This window comes from Papaver somniferum, chromosome 6 (genome assembly GCF_003573695.1).
Source record: "Papaver somniferum cultivar HN1 chromosome 6, ASM357369v1, whole genome shotgun sequence".
Lineage (NCBI taxonomy): Eukaryota > Viridiplantae > Streptophyta > Magnoliopsida > Ranunculales > Papaveraceae > Papaver > Papaver somniferum.
Window position 1 is genome coordinate 172,256,805 of NC_039363.1, and position 15,813 is coordinate 172,272,617.

At 37.7% G+C, this 15,813-nt stretch overlaps 1 protein-coding gene across 1 annotated transcript; it reads left to right on the top strand.

Moving 5' to 3' along the window:
- The first annotated feature begins 12,293 nt into the window (after positions 1 to 12,293).
- LOC113291808 lies at positions 12,294 to 15,006 on the top strand. Its single transcript, XM_026541299.1, has 2 exons — positions 12,294 to 12,414; positions 13,247 to 15,006. Exons 1-2 carry the CDS (start codon positions 12,294 to 12,296, stop codon positions 13,678 to 13,680), a joined length of 555 nt encoding a protein of 184 aa, XP_026397084.1. The 3' UTR covers positions 13,681 to 15,006.
- Positions 15,007 to 15,813: the final 807 nt, after the last annotated feature.

Here is a 15,813-nt window from a genome sequence, read left to right on the forward strand (position 1 = left end):
CTATATGCCCTTAAATCCTATAAATTACTAATCTATCTCTAACCTTAATACAAAAATCTATAATCATAAACCTAAAATCAGTTTCAACCCCTTCTTCTTCCTCCTCATCCTCCACAGCCGAACCCACCTTCTCCTTTTTTTTCATCGTATCATCGCCGAAATTTAATCGTCGATTCGTGAAAATTTAGTCGACGATTAAACTCATCTATATAATGGTTCGCCGTAAGCCAGTATCTCGTTCTAATCGAGCGATTGAACAACCCATTGAAGAAGAAGAAGATTTAGAGAGTGAAGAAGAAACTCAAAATCAACCACAAAATCAACCGGAAGAAGAGATTGAAGAAGAACCAACTCCAGAAATGAGAATAAGAAGGTTAGTTTTACAAACCCATCTCGTATTTGATGTTTTTGATTGGTTTGATTGATTTGATTCGTCAAAATCATGTTTCTGCGGCGGTTACAGGGTATGGTTCGGCTCAAAACAAATCTTAGATGTGCGCCGAGATGTTCTTGAAACTGAACCCTGAAAGTGCATATGAACGACTCGGCGTATATCTGAAATCCGTTTTGAGCCGAACTTAGTGACACAGAGACTTATATTTAGGATCGGCTTATTCGATGGTGTTAGTTTTGTGCCGAATATGTTTTGTGAATTTCAGAAATTTTGCATGTGCGTAGGATCGGCTTGTATGGTAGTATTAGTTTTGTGCTGAACAATTGTTGTTTGAATTTCAGAATTTTTGCATGTGCTTAGGATCGGCTTGTATGGTTCTATTAGTTTTGCGCCGAATAAAGGTTTCAATTCATAAGTCTAGATTCTGCTTATTCGATAGTATTAGGGTTGCGCCGAATATCATTGTTAAAATTTCATAAATTTTACAAGTGTATAGGATCGACTTATTTATATGATATCATGTTGCGCCGAATACATGTTTGAGTTCATAACCATAGACTCGGCTTATTCGACGGTATCGGTTGTGAGCCGAATATATAGGATCGACTTATAATTGTTTTGTGGTATGAGCCGATCCACCCTCTGTGTAAGCTAATAAAAATTTCAAGACATGATTCGGCGCATATGTGTTATTTAGGGTAAGCCGAGCCTTCTTATTTTCTTACAAGTTTTTGGCTTTCCAAATCCCTTTGTTGTTCGAATTAGTCTTATAACTTTCATACTTGTGTCAGGACCAATGCAGCTACAAAGAGGAAGAAGATGGAGGTAACACCTTCTACTTCTAAAACTCCCGATCCTAGAGGAGGAGGTAAGAAAAAATTAGGAGCGGGAGGTAGAGGAGGAATTTTAGAAGAAGAAGCTGAACAAGTAAGAATTGAAAGTCAAGAAGAAGGAATAGCTGAAGATGAAGAAGTTGATGATAATCAAGAAGTTCATCAAGAAACACAACCCCAAGGAAAACCCAAGAAAGACAAGAAAGGTAAGAAGGTGGCAGAACCCGAGAAAGAGAAGAACGATGATGATCGACGGATCACTGGTTTACACATTCCTGATGAAGATGACGTAATTACACCTCGATCAGATGGTTTGCCTCATGGTCTTCCGGAAGATGGAGGAAATGTGTTGATTGGTTATGCCGATTCTTGGACGAAGAAAATTTATGAGACTCCTGATCAGAACCGTGCAGTCCGAGTATTGAGACACCAGAGGGCAGTGGAATGGAGTCTTGATGAAGAGGTTCCTGAGGTGATTGCTTACGTACAACGCAGTGCTTTATGGCCTATCATCAATTACCGAGCGCTTTCAAGATTATGGTAAGAATGACTTCACTTTATACTATTTTCATATATTAGTTATGATAAAAAATGTCTTCAACCTCATGGTTATAAGTTGTTGACAAATGAAAAAATAGGTTGCCGCGGGTAGGGAGATGTTGAAAAAAATGAAGGCCAAACTTGGTTGCAAAACACCAATGACCGTGGAAGAACAAAAATACCTCATCAACAAGTGGGATGCAATCATCAACAAAGGACAAGGACCCGAGGAACCCGAACAAAGGCCTACCACTAAGAGGTCTCGACAAGTTGGTGAAGGTACAAGCCAAGGTGGTGCTACCGTCCAACCCGGTAATGATGCGTCGGAAGATGAAAACCAAGGTGGAAGAAGAGGTGGTCGTGCAACTAAGAAGAGGGGTCGTGGTTAAATTCCCTTTTATGTACACTTTTATGGTACACTTTTTCTTAAGTTTTAAGTACACTTTTATGGTGTTGCAAACACCTTTGCTTTTAGGTGCTGAACTTTGTTTTTAATGGTGCTGGGATTGGGTTATGGACACCTTCAATTTCATGTTTTAGTGAATAGCTTAACAGTTATGCGCCGAATTTATAGAGTTCGGCTTATCCTCTAATGTTAGTTATGCGCCGAATCATTTGTCCTTCAGGTTCGGCTTTTTCTATAATTTGAGTTATAAGCCGAGCCTTAAAAATCATTATTGGTGTAATCCAGTATTGGTGTTCCTCAAGCACGATCAGGTTGATGTTCCTCAATTTCATGTTTTAGTGATCCTTGGTATCCTCGTGAATTATGTCTACTCGATCAGGTTGATTTTCCATGGGTCCAAGCACGATCTACAAAGAATATCACAAGGTTAAACACTAGAAAGGGAATATAATAACAAGGTTCGGCGCATTCGATAATCACCTTATGTGCCGAACTATAAACATTTACAGGTTTCGGCTTATACGATATCCTCAATGTGTGCCGAACCACGAACAATATTTTAACCCAAAAATTAACAAATTCATGTTCGGCTCAGACGATAATCATATTATGTGCCGAACCTTGAACATAAGAGGTTTCGGCTTATACGATATCCTCAATATGTGCCGAACCACGAACAATATTTTAACCCAAAAATTTACAAATTCATGTTCGGCTCAGACTATAATCATATTATGTGCCGAACCTTGAACATAAGAGGTTTTGGCTGATACAATATTCTCCATATGTGCCGAACCAGTAACAATATTTCAACCCAGAAATTAAAAAATTATGTTCGGCACATACGATTTTGGATATGTAAGCCGAATTAGTAATGATTCTATTCCGGGCTATTCAGGATGTTGTTCGGCTTACAGCCGAACTAGTGTCTAGCAAAAGGGTTGGAATTGGAAATTATAGGTTCGGCGCATGCAGTAAACAGATTCAGTAAGCCGAACCGTTCATCAATTGGTAGATTCGGCTCATAGATGTGAGCCGAACCTCAACCTGTTTCGCCGAACCATGATTCAAAAAACCTAACTTTTGATAATTGAGAGCTATAACAGTGAGATTAAGTATAGGATATAAGTGTACATGTGTATTAGAAGCATTGGGTTCCTCATCAATGTCTTCATCATCAGAATTTGGCTCATAAAAATCATCATCTTGAGTTTGTGTTTGAGTTTGAGCTTGAGTTTGAGTGGGTGTAAAATCATTCTCATAATCTAAGAAATCAGCCATTTGGGAATCATTGGGGTAGTTGATGTTTATTTTCCTAGGTTTTTTAGATGATATATGACCCTCCTCATCCTCCATTGAATCAAGAATTAGAATTTTCTCTCTTTCTCCTTCTTAACCAAACCAAAACTTTGATTTTTTTTCCTCCAATTTTTCATCTAAACAACTCTTATAATTCTGAAAATTATTTTAATCACTAAACAAAATATTTAATCACTAATCAAGATTATTAACACTAATACGTAAAGGGCAGATTTGCCATTAAATTTTTTTTGGGTTAAGGGGTTATCTGATTTTGCTATTTCACAACCTTTTTTGTCTTCATTCAGTATGCCTTGAAAGATTTTGGTATGCCCAATATTATGATTCATTTGAATTACATACATCAAAGCTAGATGATACACCCCTCAGCTTAAATGGCATAACAATAAACAAGTTTAAATGGCATTGTTTGGATTGTCTGGCGTGTAGCCGGGAATCTGTCTGAATCGGCATCAGAATCTCAGAGTTATAAGTGATTTTTGTTGCTGTTGATGTAGAATCATTTGCTGAAGTTGTTGTAACAGTGGTTGTTGTTGTTGTCGGTGCTGTTGCATTAGTTGTTGCTGCTGCTGCTTTTCTGACTTCTGACGAACAAATCTTTATTAGCTGATAACGTCCTAACGAAACTGAGAATGTGGTTTTTTTCTAAGAGACTTATTTCTCCTACGCTACGGCTTGTAACACTTTACTGCATTTCTCAAACATAACCTTGCTATTAACCATTCCCGTTGGCTTATCCGTGTGGGCTTGTCCAATCTCTTCTTTTTGTGCTTACTCCAACCTGATTTCAGATAACAGTGGAGTTGCCTTCTCCTTATGTGGTTCCAAAATTCCATTTGCTTTGGTCGGGTTTATGAAGGTCACATTCAGTTTTTGCTTTTCAATATATATTCCTTCTTTGTAAAACTGCCAATAAAATAACTATGAATCTTCTGCTTTTGCTTTCTTCAATTTATTAGTAATAATACTACAGAGACTTACCATGCTAGATTTGATAGCCTCATCGCAGGTTCCGGATGGAACAATTATGCTCTCAATAAGGAGTTTGTCCTTGCATTCCATATCAGAAGCCACCAAAGGTGCTTGCATACGAACTACATTGGCACCAAAATACAACAAGCGTTAATAATTTATTAGAGAATTACAAAATATGCTCAAGAAAAGGTACCAGCCAAGTATAATGTATATGTAAAAATAAGTTTTCTCGAGTACCTGTGCTGTGATCTCACGAGTAGACTTCGGACGAACAAGGCCAATGTACGGCGATCTAGGGTATTTCTTTGCAGCCGTGGCTTTTAACTGAAAAAGATTCACATTAGATATTAGCCTATTACCCACATAACATCATAAATTAGTATATTTCTGTTACAACATGGCGTTAAGAATATAAGAGCCATTCTGAAGTAAAAATCCATTTGGAGTAGAAGTTGTACCTTAAAGGCCACATATTGATACAAGCTGTTGACAAGCTGAACCAAGGACGTGCTTTGCATCCCCAACTCAACTAGAAAAATAGAGTATGAAATAATTAACAGAAAAAAAAAAGTAGAAGAATCAAAACTAGAAATACCCATTAAATACGAAGAATTCCAATACAAAAACCTCCAACTAGGGACCAACAATTTCTCTGAACAGAAAATAACTGAAAGTTATTTCAGTTAAGTGGAGGAGAAGAATCTCCTCTCCAGTAAAGTTTCAATCATATTTGTTTTGTCTCTTTATATAACTGAAAGGTAATTCCACTAAGTGCACTTGCATTCACCTACATTTAGACGGTAATCCGGTTTGTTGAGCTATTTTCAAATGTATGCAAAGAAAGCTGACAAATTCACCAACACAATATAACAAACAAATAATCTACTTGGAAAGCCTAGTTAGTTTGATAAAGCACTTACAATTAAACTTGAGCTCTCCATCTGTAGTTCCAGATCCAGCTCCAACATTTATGCTGGTACAGCTGATATATTCCTCCTCCCCAAGAGTCGAAGTTTCAGAATGACTTTTAAAAGTAAAAAGAATCAACTTTTTGTAAACGATACTTCCCCAAGAGTCGAAGTGATAGTCCACTATTAGAAGATAAAAGAGATTGTTTATGAGCCACCCGCCCTACATCAGCTTTTTCTTCTTTTTTATGGGTTCAGCAAGTCAATCTTCACATTCTCGACGAGAAAATGGAAGCATTTACAGTGTCCTGTCTACTCAGAAACTTTAGCCCCCTAATTTTGCAAACGCCTATAATAGATGATCACTTTGAAAGTCTGATGACACCACATGGATTTAATTTTCTACTATTACCAACTGGAGTGTAACTCAAGCGGGAGCATAAGGTTTCTTAGAGCCGCGTTAACTGGTCCTTCAATTTTTAATTTCCCCTTTCCTTTGTAGCAAGCAAGTAAACCTACAGAGATGACCAATTTTGGGTTGGAAGTTACCAAGACAGATGCACGAAAATGTTAATTAATGTGGGATATCTCATCTAGTACAGTATTAAATATTTTAAGGTTTTCACTCAGTACTAAAGAAGAATAGACTTGTCCATCAACGACTTATACATCTCGAAAAGCATGAGTTGCACAAGTGAGAATCGAATTGCCATTTACCAGGGATGTGATGTATGAGCCATGATTGCAATTTACGTTGTGAAGAACAGTAGAGGCCACGACAGATCTGTCACAAAGCTGCATCCAGTAAATAGAGAGTTCGGGGAAGTACTTGTTTATTTTGCTTGCCATACACCACAGTGATACTTAAATAACCAAAATCTCCCAACAGAAGAAAGTGGAAACAGTTATACGAGAAATGCAACATGTTACAACATCATGTGTAGTGAAGACTGCTCTTGGCCAAAGTACGCGGCAATGCTCATGTCGAGGAACCCATCAATGTACAACATCAACCAAGCCCGTAGTCCCAAACAAGTTGGGGTAGGCTAGAAATGAAACCCATGTCGAAGTTACTAAAACCGGAAAAGGAAAAAGTAAGTCAAAAATATACTAACAAATTTTAGGGGCCAAAGTCCTATGACCTAGGTCCTTGATACTGGGTTGCTAAACAGAGTCCTAGCCTCTAAATGTTATCCTGAACAAAACTTCAACAAACTCCTTAGGCCATAATTCTGGTACGTGGATCGCAAAATTCCCCGCATTTCTGTCTAGAGTCAGCTCGTTGGACACACTACATTCCTCTAATGGTTCTGGTACGAGGAACCCATCAAAGTGATTTACAAATATTTTAAGAAGAACTCAGTTTGATGTTCACAAGATCTGCCCGTCGTCAACAACACTATGAGTGTGTTGTGGCTTAACGGGAATTGGAGGTAGAGGAGTATACTATGGAGGAGGATGAGAGGTACAACTGTACAAGAATATATGTTAATGACTTTGCTAAGGGAGTGGGACGTTTTAGGGAGTGTATGATGGTGGTTCCCACGTGCATGGGAGACATTGGAGTATATATTGGTTGCTAGCTAGGCTACGGGAGTGAAATCCTGAAAATAAGCTTTCCATGGGTTTAGAGCTAGAATTGGATGTTAGTGGTAATGTTTGGAATTTCAAATCTGTTAATTTAATCAACATGTTCCCGTGTTATAATAAATCAACAATATTTACTTAATTTCCATATTTGTTCTGTTTTTATTAAGATCGGTAGATTTTATTAATCAGTGGGTGAAACATCTACCGGCTGCGAACAAACTCCGGGGTGCAAAAGAGAAAAGCAAATTAGTGGTCCTTCGTGGACATCCATGATTGATTTTTTTTAATCCGCAGAGTGGTGGCAACTTTGTTTCTCCCTCAAATTGTTTATTGAGGGATTTCGATGCTTTTTCAAGTTATTTATATCGAAGAACAGTAAATTTAAATCTGTAATGCAGCTGGATGTAACTGCACCACTAAGGCACTAACATTAATATGATCTTAATGATGACAACTTAGTATTAAACATGATAGAGACAGTCATGTTTTAATTAAGAGGATGGGATCGTATAAGATTCAAATCATATATAGACAATCATCTATATCCACGAAAAGTTACCGATCTTCAGTAGTGTAATGACCAGCATCTTCCAGAACTAAAAGTCATGTTCATGTTGTATCTTCAAAACCTGTTTTTGTACGTGCATAATACAAGGCCATGCAAAATTTAATTACAGGACCAGGTTCGAGCCTATATGTTGGTCGATACCTACGGCCCCGGCCGTAGATTAAATAAGATTAGCCATGATTAGGTTGAATTCTAGGGGATTGAGCCTATCAGTTAGACGAAACCTGCCGTGTTTTGCTGGTCATGTCGAATAAGACGTGGCCTTTTAAGCATGTTTTGATGTTTTACAACCCGACTAATTTGACGCGACCAACAAAACATCAGGGCATGTTTAAGGGGCCACAGACGGGGCTGTAAACCACGGCTATTTTGACACGACCAACAAAACACTAGGGCATGCTTATGAGGCCACGGTCGGGGCCTAATTTGACACGACCAACAAAACACTAGGACATGCTTATGAGGGCACGGCCGGGGCCGTAAGCCCCGGCTAATTTGACACGACCAACAAGACACTTGGGCATGTTTAAGAGGCCAAAGTCGGGGCGGTAAGCCCCAACTAATTTGACAGTTCTAATTAGCTTAGTTAATGACTAAAATTTTGTGGAAGAATATTGACCAGCCGACCAAACAACAACAAAATCGAAACAGGTTGAGCCCCGGCCGCAGGCCGGGATGATACCTAGTATATATATATATATATATATATATATATATATATATATATATATATATATATACTCCTTAGCTAAGATATCAACTACATTATTTGCCGATTTAGGCACAAAGAAAAAAACAAAAAAAATTATACAAGATAGAAAATTTTGCTTCAGAAAATTTTACTTCACTTCATCCATTAAAGCCTGGTTCTGCCAGCTGATTTCCGAAGGGATGCCATTTAAGTAGTCAAAAAGATTTTTGCAGTCTCCTTCAACGCAAAAATTTGCAACCTTTTCTTTAATTTCCCACTGCGCCGCTTGTATCAATCCTAAAGCTTCTGCTTCTTCTGGTGTTGTTGCTGAGATTGGTCCTTCTTTTCCTTGTTCAAATTGACCTGCATCATTTCAAAGAATTAAAGAGAAACCTGCAGGCACATTCTCATGTATCCGCGCAGCGTCCAAATTAATTTTCCTCTGTGATTCTTTTTGGTAATTGCCACTGTTTGTCTTAGCTCTAATTTATTTTTTTTTGGTCAATCAACAATTTCAATTCATTCAATCAAAATAGTGATTACATGTTCGCTTACAAGATCAACAAAAACATCAAAGTACATACAAATATCAAGATAATCAAAACCCTAATATAGATAAGGATATCAACTACAAGTAGATCGCAAAGAGAAAGAGCAATAAATCGCAGAAATACCCAATTTTTGATTATGTATAAGGGAGAGATGATGGTATATTCCGGAAATAATTCCGACCATTTGATTTGATTGTATTCATCCTTGAAAAGAGATGCTCTTGGAAGGAAGGAGTATTTTTCCCATAACCCTGTAGATCGAATCGTTGATGTTTTTGAATCAAGAGTAGCAAGCCGCGAACCAGCCATCAAAGATCGAAGAACTCTCCCCACAACGACGAAGAAAAATCGCCCCGAAACGGCGAAGAAACATGTCAAAAGACACAAAATATGATGTAGAAACATCTTATTCAATAAATTATTACATAAATCTAGAAAAGAAAATGAAATCCTTGCTCAGATCTGCTTAGCTCTATTGTGAACTAATTTCTTATACTTGTGTATTTTTCCTTATGCCAAAAAACCAGATGTCTCTGAATTTCTAAACTAAGTTGTTCATGAGGTTGAAATTTATTATCATAGACTCTGTTACATCTTTCTTTCCATATAAACCGTATTTTTGTTAGGATGATCTCGAGTGGTATAATCAAACTTGCCTTTCCTAACCATCTTTGCAGATATCAAGAAAAGTAGTTGAGGTGTTGAAACGAAAGGTTACTAGGAATGGGCGAGATGCCCATACTGATTTTGCATAATGTCAATGAAAAAGTAAATGTTCTATGGATTCATGTTCTGTACAACTAAAAGTGCAGTAAGGAGAAACATCATGCATAAATCTATAGAGTTTAAGATTAGTTGACATAGCATTTTACAAACATTTCCAACCAAAGATATTAATTCTTTGTGATACTTCCAGTGCCCATAAACCTTTCTAGAAGGCATCATTGATGGGCTGTATTAGGCACAACAAATTAATAAAGATATTTCCCACTAATTAACTGGTAATATAGCGGTAGTAAGAGACTGTTCCCACCGAGAGTTGTGCAATTGATAGGTTATTTGATCAACAAGATAAAGTAAATAACAAAGGGGGGTTTTGGTTTTAAGTTAATAGAAAGACAATAAAGAAGAAAGAGATGATCAAGGAATCCTTCGCCGTTACCAAGCGATAACTGGATTAATATACTTATCTATTGTTCGTAAGAACCATTCATCACCAACTGTAGAATAACAGCTAGATCAGTGTTATCCCCAAAAATCCTTCTATCACTGGATACGGAAGTTCTCGACTGCAAGATTCTATCCAACGAACCACCAAGTAGTAGATCACTCAAGGTGTAATCCAACCGAACGCCTTAATCTTTGTGAATTTAGGTTGATCCCAGTAGTTAAACTCTTAGATCAAGGTTTACTTGCTGGTATTGTCTTCACACACGATTGGTCCACGGAATCCCTCTGTAAGGTCTCGCGATTTCTACTTGTGTAGAGAGTTAATCGACGATTACTTATCTCATAACCCCCACTAGCAATAAAACAATCAATAGACTAATCTGGTTGCGCACCCAAACAAATCTAATAATCACTCATAAACCCTAGATATGGTAAAGACAAACGGTGATGATAAAAACTCTCAATATATTTGTATTATTAATAAAGTTTCACGCTTAGAACATTGAATTCATCCATAATCAACAAAATATTTAGCTACTCATATTACAAAGAAGAAGAATCATGGTGGTTTCCCCCTGATGGGGTAAACCCTAGGTTTTGATGTAGAACTTGTGATATGAGATTCGATGATATCCCTTTACATAACCTAATACCTTTTTATAGGTTTACATTGCTTGGTCTCCAAGTATCTAGTTAGGTTTAGGAACCCGACCCGAAAATACAACATAACGACTCCAAACGTGCCCTTAGGCCTTTCAAGGTGTGAATACACGTTTCCCGTTTGATAAGTTCGCGTACCCAGTCCGCAAACTTCAAATTCCAGCAGATATTTTCGGAAATAAGTCTGCAAACCCCGTCCGCAAACCCAATTCGCGGACTGCACTATCTTCTGTATTCAATCAAAACTGTTTTGGCCACAACTTCTTCATCCGATCTCGGAATAACCTCATTATTTTTGCATTCATTTTATCTTTCAATTCCATTCAAGATGATGATGAGAAACCCTTAATTTGAATGAGTTAAGATCGGTGTTTGGCCTGTGTCTTGATTATGAGCGTTTTGCTCTTTTTCGTCGCACTTCTTCCACTTCTCTTGGACTTGGGCGCTTGAATACTTGGAATACTCCAAGTTTGTTCATTACATAGGAACTGCTCTAAGGAAAAAAAACAGTCATTTTCAAAACAAAAAAAAATTGTATATTTGGCTGTTCTTAGGGGTCATTTGTATTCCATGAATAGAAGTATCTGATTGATTGGAAAGAAGAATCCTGGAGAAGATCTCCATACAAATTATGAATAAGTAAGGAGATAAAGGCTCTCTTTTCCTAAGACCTCTAGTAGGTTTAAAAAAGGCACTAGGGCTCCCATTAGGCAAAACAACAATAGAAGTGGTAGAAATACATTGATAGATAAGATTACAGAAAGAGTGGTGAAAGCCAAAAGCTTTCAGGGCTGAGATTAGGAAATCCCAATCTAGACATACTGATTTCACTACAGATGCTAGAACTTCTTCAGAGTGTGGTGATGGCACTAAAGTATATGCTAGTGTTTTTTTAATCAGTTTCCACTCCTCATCTATGTAATGCAGTGTCACACAGCAATAACCATCCTTTGTATGCTTACATGACCACATTACTGAGCGCAGTTTTTTCTTCTCTTCAGCTATAACTGGGTCTTCATCTACTTCTACATCTTCTTCTTCTTCTTCTCTAGGACGAATTGCAGGTGTTGAATTAATTTTAGAACCTTGAACTTGGTTGGATGCAGCAGCATCAGGTAAATGTGATACAACTGAAAATGAGAGATTCTGTGAAGACCCAACATGGTTTGATGCTCCTCTTTCGCTTTGGGACATGATTAACTTCACAAATCTGAAATTGTGAACCCTAATTTCAGAAACCCTAAATTGAAAATTGAGTTTTGAAGATTGGAATTAAACTCAAAGGAAATTGAAGAAGAAAACCCTAGTTTCTAATCAGTAATCACACATGATTTCTATTGAGAAGACGATGATTTCTAAGGCAGAGAAATCGATGATTTTAGGTTTTCTCTCTTTTCTCTCTGTTGTGTCAATAAAACTGAAGTGAAGAATGAACTGATGAATGACTGAATGAGATTCATTCGACGAATAAACCTTAGGTACAAGAATTTGCACGTGCAGTACGCACGTTTCCGGATATCGGATGTTAACCTAACGGAAATACGATATCAGATATCTGTTTACCGCTATGTCTGATGACAGCAGTAACGGATAACGGATTATCGGTATGTCGGAAAATCGGTATCCATTGGCTTACGTCTTGTTGGCTTCCCAACCTTCTTCTGAATCTAAATCGAAATTCTAAATTATGGCTACTATCAATAGAAAGCGCCTCTCTTCTTCTTCTACTTCATACCAACCAGTACTTACTCCTAATAAAGACAACAAAGCTTCTAATGCCTCCGACTCTTGGTATAGGAAGAACAAAGGTAAGTCGTTATGTTCGATGATTTCATTTATTTTTACTAGTTTCATATTATTTTCCCTAAAATGTGTTCTAGGGTTTCAATTTGTTGTTCGTTAATCACCAATAATGATCTTTTATACTTGTATGCATGCTCTAAATGCTTCATTTTTAGCTCGTAATTTGTATTTCAGTAATGATTGATGACTATCTCTTCTGGAATTTTCTTAACCAAAAAAAAATCACTTGTTCAGCCTAATCAGAGACTGAGCTTATAGAAAATAAATAATCATCAACCGAGATTGTGCATATGTGTGTTGATTTGCTTTCTATGTGCTTCTTTTATTCTTTGTAAGTGTACCTGTTATTATTTTCATATCAATGTTTTAGTGCAACAAACTGTTCCCAGAAGTCACAGACGACATTATAAGTTATACCAGATGGGTAATTCCTCAGTGACTTCAATCCTATTCTTGACATCATGTCAGGCTGTGTTTCTGACGCAGATAGTAATTCTAGATGGCGCCTAGTGTCCTCACTATTTTACGAAGATTGATTATCAGTATATACTATCATATTGTAAATCAGTCATATGATGGCCTAGTTTCAGAAATTACACTTTTTTTTTCTAATAAACTGTTTTGATATTTACTAACAACCTCTCTTATTATAGCCTGGTAGTTTGTGCTTCTTTTATTTAGTGGCAATCAGACATGATATCCCTATATTGATCTGACTCCTATCTTAAAGCGGCCTGGTTTCCTCATTATGTAATTTGTTTCTTTTGAAATCCTTTCTTTTCTGTTTACTTTTAAGTTCCTGCGGTTTTAATATTGTCGGGAAAATATTTTCTGCAGAGATAGTTCTATGTTTCCGTTCAGCGGACTTACGTAAATCCACGTTTCAAGACATCTGTAATAAAGCCGCAGAACTTGAAGCCTACCACAGGCATCCAAACTCTGACCGTAATGAGGTCAAAGTGCAGAAGGATGTGCGCAGGTCAATAGTGGAAGAGATGCGCAAGCAAAATCAGGCAACACTTGCTACCATATTAGCAAGAAATACTGCCAGGAGATTGTTGGGCGACAAAAAGCCTGGGACAGAAGGTGTATTAGAGTCCGGGAGGAAAATTGTACCAGAAGAAAAGTATGAAACAGAAAGGGCATTGTTGAGACTTCCCGGAGATCGTTGGGTGACGAAAAGACAGATACAAAAGCTGTATTTAAGTCTAAGGGCAATTTTATACTTAAAAAGTGTAAGTCTAGGACACAAGATGGTTTTGACTATATAGTGAAGATTGTACCAGAAGAAAAGTGTGAAACAGAAAGGGCATTGTTGAGACTTCCTGGGGGATCGTTGGGTGACGAAAAGACAGAGACAAAAACTGTATTTAAGTCTAAGGATATTTTTATACCTAAAAAGTGCAAGTCTGGGAGAAAAGATGGTTTTGACAATATAGTGAAGATGGATAAAGAGCCTATAAAGTTAACTGGTGCCACAATTTTTTGCAAGGTAGGAGGCCAAGGTGGAGGGGCTGTCGCTGGTGCCCTTGAAGCCCATGTGGACGGGTTCATATTTACAACCTCCAGTTCCCATATTTATATGCAGTTTACGTTTAAAAATGTGAAGATTGCCTTCTTCCGAGTTGAAGACGGGAGAAGATGATGCCTCTCTTGCACTTCCACTTGCATCACCCCGTCGAAGTGGGGGGAGAAAAGACAAATGATATTCAATTTCGTTTGGTGCCGACCCCAGTTGGACAGGGGATATTTGATAATGATTCAGACAAGTTTGTGAAAGAGAACAAAACCAGGGATAGGGGCTGTGGCGAAGATCTACAGCATTGTGTGGCCAAAGTTGAACATAAATGGCGGGGATCACCTTCTCCGTTTTCATTTCATTGGGTATATAAGCAAGACGAATTCTATGGAGTATGTAAGAAGGAAGAATTTCATGGGGTTCTGCCCTCCAAGGCACCAGCCGTCTTTGGCCTGCCTTTTTGTTAGCTAGTTAGACTTGCGGATTCACCTTTCCTTGTGGTCGACTTAGATGACATTGAGATTGTAAATTTGGCTAGGCTTAGACCTGGGGAGATTGATATGACTGTCATTTTTAAGGACTTCACGCGTGATCTACTTCAAATTGGCTCAATTCCTCTATACTCGCTCGATGACATAAAAAGGTGTCTCAACTTTGGGGGTGTCAAGTATTATGAGAATGATCTGGATCTGCCGTGGGACTCCATAATGAAAAAGATAACAGATTCTCCGGAGACATTCATACAGGAGGGCGGGTGGGATGCGTATAAACTCGAGGATAGCTTTACTTCACTCTATTATCAGCACTGCTACTTGGAAGCATCACAAATTGTATATGGTGATAGGCTTATTGTTTAATGTTTAACAAGTGATGCATTGGTGGAGTGAGAGGAGCAATGAGAGAAGAGGAGAAGAGTAAAACAGGAGAAAAGTTGGGTTTGGTCCCTAGAAAGACTAAATAATCTTAATTTATTGCTCTAGTTTCTATAGTTCTTGCTTCAGTTGTTCATACACTTATTTGCATATCCTGAATGTAATATTTATGCTTTTAGTATCAGACGTAGAAAGTTTGGATTGTACTACTGTCAATATGTTTTCAGTCTGCAGTCTGTTATTTTGCGCAATCATGCATAATAAGGTTATATATATTTGCAACACATGAAACATAGGGTAGAAAGCTTTGTGACTAGGTAACTTAGCTCCGTATGGCATGCTTACCTTGACCATATTCTCCACTGCAGAATCACTAAAACGACAATGCTTTCTAGCTAGGTCTAGGTGTCTTTTGAACTGCCTCATTGAGAGTTTGTCATGTTCACAACCAATATATATTGTCTAATGAACTTCCGTTAGAGGTTGTCATGTCCAACATGTACTGAGGCATTATTAGTTTATGGTAGAGACTGGAATGGGGAATTTATGGGAGCTGCTACTGGTGGTTTGGGTGTGGTAACAAATTTTTTGGCTGAAGTGATGGCAGTCTTATGTGCAGGTGAGTGGGCTATATCAAATTTTTTTTACAGGGTCTGTTTTTGATTCAAGTGCAGCTATAAAAGCTTTCTTTGCCTTGGTTGGCAATAACTAGATGGAATAACATATGCACCAAATTGCAGTGGTCCTTTGATCATAGTTATAGATAAATTAGCTTCTGTGCATATTCATTGGCAAGGAAGGGTGCAGGCCTGAATAAAGGAGAGTTCATAGTTTATACAGAGAAGCCTCTCTTTCTTAATAAGCTGAATATTCCATTTTTTTTTCCTTGCTTTAGATTTTACTAATTCTTTGTGAATGTATGCCTAATAAATGGGCCTGTTTTTTCTGTTCTTTTTTATCCTAGAGGTATCTCTATACTTGAGTCTGTAATTTTGAAATTAACGGAAAGTATT